Source organism: Anser anser (assembly GCF_964211835.1).
Source record: "Anser anser genome assembly, chromosome: 2".
Lineage (NCBI taxonomy): Eukaryota > Metazoa > Chordata > Aves > Anseriformes > Anatidae > Anser > Anser anser.
Window position 1 is genome coordinate 140,948,380 of NC_139721.1, and position 10,610 is coordinate 140,958,989.

Here is a 10,610-nt window from a genome sequence, read left to right on the forward strand (position 1 = left end):
AAATACATTATTTGGGTTTTCTGCTTAAAAAAAATCACTTTAAAAAAGTGGCAGAAATACCATTTTCTTCAAATGAGAAAGCTCTCTCTCCCCAAATTGAGGCTGGCAATTGGCAGCTCTTTGCACAGATATATTTTTTTTTCCTTTCCTCTCTCCCCTCCCCTACTCTCTGATTTCAAAATAGCCTTCAAAGCAAAAAAGCAGGACACAGCAATGTAAAAGAGAAACAGAAACTGATTAAAATTTTTCACTCTTGAGCAGAATGCTTTACATTTTAACCAACTTGTATCAGACAAAATGCTACCACATTCCTACAAAAGAAATTAACACATTGCAGGAAACCGGATGCTTATGTTCCTCAAGAATATCACCATTCAGAAGTCCTACCAAAGAAATAAAAACACAAGACAAATAGAGGCTTTTATTAAAATCATATGTAATAATATATGAACTTTATTATTGTGTAAGTGCAAAAAACCTGATATTAATAGGATGTGATACACGTGAACAGAGGACATTAATGTACATATAAATAGAAAAGCTAAAATGTGTTTGACAGTGATATATTAAATGGCTACATAAATGTGACCATAATTAGGAGAGCGTGTAATTCTGTATTCCTTCAGCAGAATCTTCTAAAGCAGCACACATAGTGAATTGCCTTTACCTCTAGTCTCTGCTTCCTTACAATATAAGTTATAGGAAATGTGTTGGAATACTATAGGCACATGCAAAAGAGATATAAAAGATATAAAAACAAAGGCACAAGCTGGGGACTTATTTGTTCTTGGCTGCCAGAGGCTTACGACTGATCTTCTTTGACTTGTCATTGTTCTTCTTTGGAGGTTCAGGGTTTGCCTGCATGTGTCTGCCATAAAGACTGTAAGGAAATAAGAGAAAGAATATTTGTGATACAACCATTAAATATAGGCTTTTAATCTGCAGCATGTTAAACAACACATCTGGTTACTAGAAATAAAAAAAAGTGGAAGGTCATTACATTTATTTTGTCTCAACACACTCATTTTTCTATCAAATCTCATGCTGCAGTCCACGTTACTGATTTTTTGTGACTTAGAGTAACACTGTGAAGAGCAGGCCTTTGGAGCAGTGAAGAAGCAATCAGTTTTGCCTTCAGAAACTAGCAACCTTTACTCTGCAGTTTGGGAATCAAGGCTCAGAGGGCTGTGAGGATGCGTATTCGAGTCGACAATGACAAAAATTGGGTTGAGCTGGAGAGATAGAGTGCCCACTTAGAGCAAAGTGAGCATCATCCCTAACTAGAAAACCCAAGGGCTTGATAATGTGACAGAGAGCAATGGTGTCACAGCCTTCTTCGCTGCTCACAGATGATTGATAGTACTGGGACAGCTACCAACACATCACTGCCACATTAGTAAGTACCACTGATTAAATGTTGACAAAGTATCCTACAATTAAGACAGCTAGCATTCACAGCAACACTAAACAGACTACATGGCTGAGAGGATCTTGCTAAATATCACACAGTAATTAATAGATAATTTATGAGTAATCCTGATTAAACTAAATTAAAAATGTACCAAAAATAAACACAGCTCAAACTTAACTTCCCATATCGACACAGAGTGCTTTTTGAAGATGTACTTTGCAGGGGTGTCAGTGTATCTAAAGGGAACGGAGCTGAGCTTTGTTTCTGCTCATTCAGCTGTATAAACACCAGCGATGTTGACACAAATACTGAAACCCCTCTGAAAGGTGTCCCCCCGCTAATGCTTTAGCTTCATGCTGGTGGGCGTCTGCTCTGATCCCACGCTATTGCCAATACGGTTGGACATGGACGTCTAAAACCTGACAGGAATTTTGCTACTGAAAAGGTAACAGTGCTGCTCCCCTGTGTCACTGCCCCTCCCTGTGTCACTGCCCCTCCACCTTTTGGTTGAATTTCTCAAGAAACACAACAGGCCTAGGGGCTTTGGGCTGAGCAACTCTTCCCAGAACTGCCTTTGGACGTGCAGAAGCACGGGTCAGTCAGCGCTGTCGCCATAGAAGCTGGGCCCCGCCATTTCAGGTGCCTGTGGCACCCCAGAGGCCCCAGCTCCCCTCAGGGGGCGAGCTGCCCTGGTTCATCGCACACTGTCGCGTGCACTCAGCCCTGCTGAAGTCCACGTGTAGAGCTCACACGTCAGTCCAGCCCTTGTGGCAAACAGGGACCAGCTACAGATCCTTTCACCGCTTTTGCTTAGTCACGTCAGGACTGGGTTAGTTTCTCATGAATTGTTCCTGCTTGTCCAGAGAGCGTGACCTGACACACAGCTCTGCCATGGCTACCAGCCTGAGTGGGCGTCTCGGAGATAAAGCGACCCTTCACTTAAAGCCACCTCTTCAACTTTGCAGGCTGAAACTCACCTCAGCAGCAGAGAACTGGCCTTGCTTCTCAGACATGACCTGGCAGAGGCCTTGGTCAACTGTACGCAAGAGACATTGAACAAGGATCCAAATAGAGGTACCTTGAGTCACCATGTATACAACAGCACGGCTCTGGAGGCGCTATTTATGGCAGATACAGAGAGATTTTAGCTAAGACATACTGAAGCTGGGAGGTTAAACCTTCCACCTGCCCTCGGCTTTATTATTTCGCAGCACCTGGAGGATACTTCAGCCCTGGGTTTGCTGGATTGCAAAATGGGATTAGAGCTTCTCCTAGAGCACCGAGGAGAAGTAGCACTTATTTTCACCTCCTCAGCAACTGCGCCTTTACATCGTCCTGCTAAACGGGCTGCTGTCAAGGTGTACTCTACCCAAAACAGCCCCGTGCAAAGAAAATGCAACTGCAAACTAAGGCACGGTTTCACCTTACCAAAATGCCATGTGTGCCATCATCTACCGTCAACGAGAAATTTCCTGACAAATGCAGAGAGAGCCCTGAATGTCTGTGATAACTGCGTGCTGACTGTTAGCTCCAACACATGTATTTTCATTTTCATAAGATATACAGCCCCAACAGCAGAGGCTGTATTTTATCCCAGTACAGCACATGTACTAACCAAATGTCCATCCTAAATACCTGTCCCATTTTGGAAGACATTAAGTGAGATGAGAGAGAGAAGATATGGAAGGGGATGTTTTGGTGTGAGGAAATACTATCATTGTTGGAAAGCACAGAAATATTTTCGCTGTCATTCAAGGAGACTGTCTCTTCAAAAACTGATCCAGGATAGAAAGAGTCAGGGGACAAGAAGCATCTTTTTCTCAATGATAAGCGGCGCAGCATTTGAGCCACTGTCAGCAATAATTTCCTAACTCTGAGAAGCCAGCAATAGAAAAGTGGAAATAGATGCTGCTCTACTCTGTGAACACCAAGAGTTAGTTAAATAATAAATTAACATTCAAGTTGTTTTTTGGCTCTGGAGAAATAATCACAGAATCATTAAGGTTGGAAGAGCCATCCAAGATCATCTGGTCCAAGCATCTCCCTACCACCAATGTCACCCACTAAACCATGTTACACTGGAGTGGAATGTGAGTTTTTTCCTATAAAAAAAAGTCCCCATTTGGGACTTTAAGCACTGAATTAACAGAGAATCCACTCATCCATTGTATCTGAGCACACACAGAGAAACATTTCTATGTCTTCAGCATACTGCTGCCTACAGCTTCCTGTTAGTGCCAACCCAGAGAGGACTAGAACAGCTTTGGTGTTTTTCACTGTATTATATGCCCCTTTTTTGGTTAAGGCTCCACTTTTTTGCTTTGGAAATGTCATATGAATTTCCCACTCAGTCAACACTTTTGGCATTCACTGACTCTCATTTTCTGCTTTCTCAGTGCAAATTTTAAAGCTTGTGGACTGGCAGAGCTCTGATTTAGTGAACTACTGAAAAGGGAGGGTGTGGTGGGACTTCTACTGACTACATGCATGTTTTGAAGTGTAAGAACTGAATATTGGCAATTTTGAATCAACTGTGGAGTGCTGGCAAATCTACTTGGGCAATGTCTTTTGACTGGGAAATGAGGTCCAGCAGCCACTGCATGTGTTAAGTGGTAAAAATCCCAATATACCTGTAAATAGTTCTGGTAGCAGTTTTTCTTTGATATTTGCTCCTTTACAATATTCAGTGCTGTTGGTGCTTTGGCAATTTCCTCCCTGTCACCACGCAAATACTACGTTCGTAGCAGTAGATCTGTGTGAGCTGCAGAAATCTGCAGCACTTTTACGTTCTTTTGCCATATTCTCATGTCCAACCAATTCTATGGGCACGGGCACCAAAACTTCATCCAGAAGAGTACTTATTGGGTTTGAAATAAACCAAACATATCTACTTAGGTTTCTCTGGCAAAATTTCAAGTAAGTTTCAGCTGCACGTTGCTGTCTCAGCTGAAGATAAATGCATTACAATCTATCACAGTAGTCTGCTACGCAAAGAGCAAGGATCAGACGTATTTAGATTATATAAGCCTTCACAGACAGGGACTCTCTCTCTTGTGTTTGCACACATCAAATACAAGGAGACATATGGTGTCACAACAACATTTAAATACAATAATGACTGTGATAATGCCTCTGGGACAGAATTTGCCTTCTGTTACACGAGGGAAAAGAGAATTCCGGATTTTCAATGAACTTCTGGTACAATGACAGACACTACTTTTATAGCTCCCGTGGAAAAAAAAATACAACAGAAAAACAACAACAAAAACAACCAGCCCTAATTGAACTGATCCACATGGAGAAGCAACTACCCGAATTGCACAAGAAGCTAAAACCCTTTGGCTATAACAGACGTGGAGTTCACACAAACAGTCCTTAATGACTTCGATACCTACTGGAAGGATGCAGCCGCGGAAAGCACAGCTTGTAAGTCACCGTCTGTCAGCCAAGCTGTAGTGGCTGGGTGCATGCTCCTGCTCTGCCATCACCGTGAAGTCAAACACGTTGGGCTGAGGCACTCGCACGCTGTCCTTGGCACCGTGGGTCAGCTTAAAACATGCCCGCAGACAGCCTCGCTGCTCAGCTGGTGGGTGGCAATTTACTGCGTGGTGGAACCTTGACATAGCTGCTTGCATGGCACGACCCTCGGCAAGGGCAGATGGCCTCGATAAACAGGGACAGCAACACTAAGATTAATTGTTCTTACTGTTTTAAGGCAGATTTGTGAGGTAAGTGCTGATAATACATACACGGCAGGCGCCTTCACGCCTGGTATTTGGACCATGACGGGTTCATGGTATAGCTCCAGGCGGAACACTACGCAACCTCTCAGCCCAAAGCCTGGGCTGAGGAGTAAAATCCAGACTGCAAATAAATACTTGAGATACTTGCAGTCTGCAGCAAGTCAGAAGCTAGTCATCATAATCACAGCTCACAAACCGCCGACCCTTTGTAGACTTAGCAGCTACAGCACTGCATGCAGCCTTCTCATTATGTTAAAGTGAAAGGCGAGGTGAAATGCAAGACAGAAAATGCAGAAAAAACTCAAAGAGATATTTCCAGTTGCTTTCTTTCCTTGTATATATTTTTCAAAGCGAACATTTCTCATGAACATAAATGTTTCTTTGTATGCAAATATAAACACAAACAAATTCTCCCTGCATTTTCTATCTGCCCCACTGGAAGTAACAAATGAGAGCACTATGGCTGCTGCAGCAAAACTAACAATATCAAGTGAGAAAGATGCTCATTAAACTTCATCATTCTGTCGACTTTAATGATGCTTTTACTTAATAAAAATTCCCTGAGCAGTTGCAAGGATATTAGGCAAGGTCTTTGGTTATGTATCAAGGGTCTAAGCTGTCACTAGCAAGCATGCAGTTCAGGAGGGGCATTCCCAAGGGGAGAGAGTGAATACAGCTTTCTTGTAATAAATTCAGAGAGAATCAATAACCACAGACTGTCACATTACTTAAACACTTAGGAAAGTAGGTGATCCTTCTAAATTAAACTACAAATTGCTAAATGTTGCAATTTACAGTATAAGCCCAGGCATGAAGCCTTGCAGCTTGAAAGTATACAAAAAATGTTGCTACCAAAATCTCTGAATTTAAAATTCCCAAAGTTGAAAAAGCGTCATTTTCAAAAATCCCCCTCAGCACAATTTTCTCCAATTTTTCTCTCTTGCACAACGTGACACTCACTAGCTGAAGGCTACATACTCCCACAGACGAAAAGAGTGAACTCGTGTGAACTAGTGAACTGGTGTAATGTGTCGCATGCACACTGTTTTTTTCTTGAGTTTAAGCATTTTGAAATAGGATTTCAAGAACTAGCCATAAAAATACATTGCTCCCTCTGTCTATAATAGACATACGGTGTGAGTATGCAGAATAAAAAGGACAGGCATAGACAGATATGATCCTGGAGAGATATTGTCTTCAGATATCTGAGAAACATACATGAGAGATCCCAGTGCTGCTCAATTTTTCAAAATCAGGCTTTTTTTCAGCCATGGGCATTTCCAGTGACCTCCAGAGAACAGAACCCAAGCTCACGTGCTGAACCAAGAGAGGGGAAAGAATAAACCAGCAATGATACCATCGGAGACCAAAGTCTGAAAGAAGTATTGTCAGGCTGACACATGCTGCTTAGCCTGCATTAGTTTTAACTCTCAAGCACTTACTGCAAGATGCCTTTGCCCAGGCAGTTTTTGCAGGGCTTATTGCTCCTTTGGTACATCCGCTGTGTGACTGAGCCTGGCCTTTCCTCCTGTGGGAGCTGCTGACACGTTACCTTCTCCAGCCACGTGTTCTCCCAGGAGGGAGACAGATACAGGGGTTTAATTTGCCAGTGACGTGCCCACGAGAGAAAACAGGTTTGTGTCTGTGTGAAACTTACTTTGCAAGTATTGTATTATTTTGGTAGCTTACCAATAACTTATTTTTATTCTGTGATGTAAGTCAAATGATTTATATTAAGAGAAACATTACATGGGTAAGTGATACAAATATCTGGTTTCCTTGCACACTCGGATGGCAAGCTGCAGCTTCAGGATTCTTAATAAGGAAGCACAGACACGAGTGACTCATTTTATTCAGCTAATTTTTTGCCCCTTGTTTGCGAGTGCTCTGAGAGCAGATGGCAATAGTGTCAGAGATGTTCATCATCTGAAGCTCTCTGCAAACTTCTTCATAAAAAATCGGATTTTGCCTGTCATCTGCTTGTGTACCAGCTTTTTCTTCATACTCAGAAATTCAGGCAGTGCTATTGAACTGGTGCTGGTGCTTCCCCTTGCCTGCTGCTGGGTGAGTGCCTGGGCTACCCAGCCAGCAGTTCCTAACACACTGTAAAACTGGGCCAGCATTCCCAGGTCTGGAATGCTTTGTCTTCCTACACTCCCCACTCTCACTCAGGTACCCCTAATATTTTAAACTGCCTCAAACCTCGGCACCCCACAGCCCCAAGACACTCCTCTGTGATACTGTCCTGCTCCCTCCACCTACCCAAATAATTGTTATGACCCAAAGTTTCTGCAAAGGTGGAGCTGGCACCACCTTCCCCAGCACCCCTGCATGTTGCCTTTCAAAGAGATTTTGTGCGCCAGCAGGTAGAGCACTGGAGCTCTCTAGGGTCTTCCTCTGCTACCTTCACACAGAGACACTCCGCAGGTACCTGGCCACCCCAGCACAGGCTATTCCGTCCTGTCCAGCACCCAAACTCTTCAGGCAGGGGAAGCACGGTCTTGCTCACGATGCTGCCACGCCGCCATCCGCCTTCTCTTGGCTTTGGCCACACACGTGTGGAGAAGGGAACGTGGTCAGAGGAAGCAGCCCGAGCCACGCCGCTTGGCTGTTACCCACCACACGTACCCACACGTTCCAGCTCTTAATCCCGCTCCCCTCCCACTCCTCGTCCATGTCGGCAAACACAGCACGCTAACGGGGCTGCCAGAGCAAGATCTTTGAGAAGGGGAAGAGAAAGTGTGCCAGAAGTGTGCTGGATTTTCTGGGGTCCACCCCAAATTATTCACATTAAATATCTGAAAGGGGGCATACTTCTCCTGGTATAAGAATCATGGCACTAAGGCATAAGCTAAAACATAGGCCCCATTCAAACAGCCCCGTTTAGCTCTTGTTTGTGGCTAGTTTCATTTTTTGGAGGATGATTCAGAAAAGGAGAGGATTCAGGATGAGCGGAGAGCCAGGTGCCCAAGCCCATGTTGTACTCAGTGGAGACCTTGCTAATACAGCCAGCAGGGCTGAGAGCTTTCCAGCTGACCAAACACAAGGGTCTGCTGTGCAGTGCTCAGTTGCTACATGCTGTTACAGATTTCCACTGTCTACGGTGGACAGTGGGCAGCCAGCTGACACGCAGACGCTCACATTTAGGTATTTTAAAATGCTAGATGAAGTCCGCCCAGAGAAACCACTCCCTCTCTTTTCCCACTTTGCACACACTCACAAGCTGTTAGCTGCGTTACTTTAGAGACTCGGCTGAGTCACACAGTCCAACATTGACTTACTGCGAATTCCTGCCTAAAAACACTCCAAATCTCAATAAGCAAAAAAGTACTCAGCCAAAACTGTCCGGGGGCTCACTGTCTCCGTGACTGTGAAGAACGTGCCCACCCATCCCGTGTGTCCCTCACCGGCCAGACCTGCCGTCCTTCCACTTGACCATTCATCCCACAGGGCAACCTTCTGCCAGATCCCTCAACCCCAATCTCTCCCCTTTACGCTTGCTGTGCCTGAAGAAGAGAAATGGTCTCTACTTGTCATGTTTCTGATGCTCCTTCCCTACAGGTTACTGTCAGAGACAGACCCTGACGGACCTCTGGCCTGAGCTGAGGAGCTCCCTGCCGTGCCCCTCACAACAGCACCTCCAGTCCCACCGTGACCACTCGGCAGCCCGAACTGCAGCTGTAGAGGGAACACACTCCAGTCAGTCATATAAGGAGACAAATCAGGTGAGAAAGACGTGTGGGGAGATTTGAGCTGAAGTAATTATGATTTATAAACATCTGCTCTCCCATAGGGCTGGCAGTTGCAGATGATCTTAATTCTGCCAGACACCAGCTCTTACAATGGTTAATTTAATCCCGACTTCCTTGAACTCCTGCATGTTAAGAACTTTTTTTTTTTTTCCAAAAGGAATTCCAAGTATGTGTTAGGCATTTCTTTAATTAATATACAGTAATAAAAGAAAGCCTTCTCCTTATATTCTCTGAGGCCAGCAGCCTTTTGAAATGAGTACTTTAAATGAGAGGCTTGTTACAGGAGCACAGCTGGAAGCTCATAGAAATCTTGCAAAAAATATCTGTTTTAAAGGAAAATGTACAGGCCAAGATTTGCAAAACTGGATAATGACTTTGCACATCCAACTTGAAAGACCTTACAGGAACTGTGACTTTTGGCAGAGAGATTTTTTCCGAAAGCACGTGGATCACGGGCATCTGTCTTCTGAAAACTGGACCTACCTAACACCCAGCGTGCTGAGCAATGAGTATCTCAGCCTCCACACAAAGCCAGAGAGGCATACAAAAGGGTCCTCATGGACCCAGGACACACATGCAAAGAAGAGCATGTACTTATGTTTACACCTTTAAAAAAAAGATAAACACAAAGATTTCACTTACAGACTCTATTAAGTTGATAAAACAGAACAAAACAAACAAAAAAACACCTAGCCCAGAAGAATGAATTGGCAGCCTGAAGAAACCAAGGAGGGACACGCGGGAGGGAAGGGATGCCATTCAGAGGGACCTGGACACGCCTGAGAGGTGGGCCTGTGCGAACCTCATGAGGTTCAACAAGGCCAAGTGCAGGGTCCTGCACGTGGGCCGGGGCAATCCCAAGCACAAATACAGGCTGGGTGGAGAATGGGTTGAGAGCAGTCCTGAGGAGAAGGACCTGGGGGTGTTGGTATATGAGAAGCTCACCATGATCCGGCAACATGCACTTGAAGCCCACAAAGCCAACCACAGCCTGGGCTGCATCAGAAGCAGCGTGGCCAGCAGGGCGAGGGAGGGGATTCTGCCCCTCTGCTCTGCCCTTGTGAGACCCCACCAGGAGTGCTGCGTTCAGCTCTGGGGCCCCAGCACAGGGAGGACATGGAGCTGATAAAGTGAGTCCAGAAGTGGACCACGAGGATGATCAGGGGGCTGGAGCACCTCTCCTGTGAGATCTTATAGTGGCCTTCCAGTACCTAAAGGGGGCCTTATAGGAAAGCTGGGGAGGGACTCATTGTCCAGGAGTGTAGCGACAGGAGAAGGTGGAATGGTTTTAAACTAAAAAACGTTAGGTTTAGATTAGGTTTTAGGAAGAAATTCTTCACTCAGAGGGTGGTGGGGCACTGGCACAGGCTGCCCAGAGAAGCTGTGGATGCCCCATCCCTGGAGGTGTTCAAGGCCAGGCTGGATGGGGCTTTGGGCAACCTGGTGTGGTGGGAGGTGTCCCTGCCCATGGCAGGGGGTTGGGACTGGGCAGTCTTTAAGGTCCCTTCCAATCCAAACCATTCTAAGATTCTATGAAGGGAAAAATAATTTGTTTCTGCACGTGGATAAGGTCCTATCACACTCAGTTACATAGAATTTCTCACCAGGGATTCACATCTTTAAATACATCTGTGAGGGCTGATCTACTTCTCACACTCCCTTTCAGATGGATCAGTGAGCAGCTCAGCCTACACGTGCAGACCA

The 10,610-nt window shown here is 45.0% G+C and overlaps 1 protein-coding gene across 2 annotated transcripts in view; it reads right to left on the minus strand.

Annotated features, from left to right (window-relative positions):
- Positions 1-419: 419 nt before the first annotated feature.
- RSU1 (Ras suppressor protein 1) overlaps positions 420-10,610 on the minus strand; it is a 100,883-nt gene continuing 90,692 nt past the window's right edge. For both annotated transcript variants that reach the window (XM_083823598.1, XM_083823599.1), the window contains exon 9: positions 420-880. In XM_083823598.1, the coding sequence (XP_083679724.1) occupies positions 778-880 (103 nt within the window). In that variant the 3' untranslated portion in view covers positions 420-777. The remainder of the gene's footprint in view (positions 881-10,610) is intronic.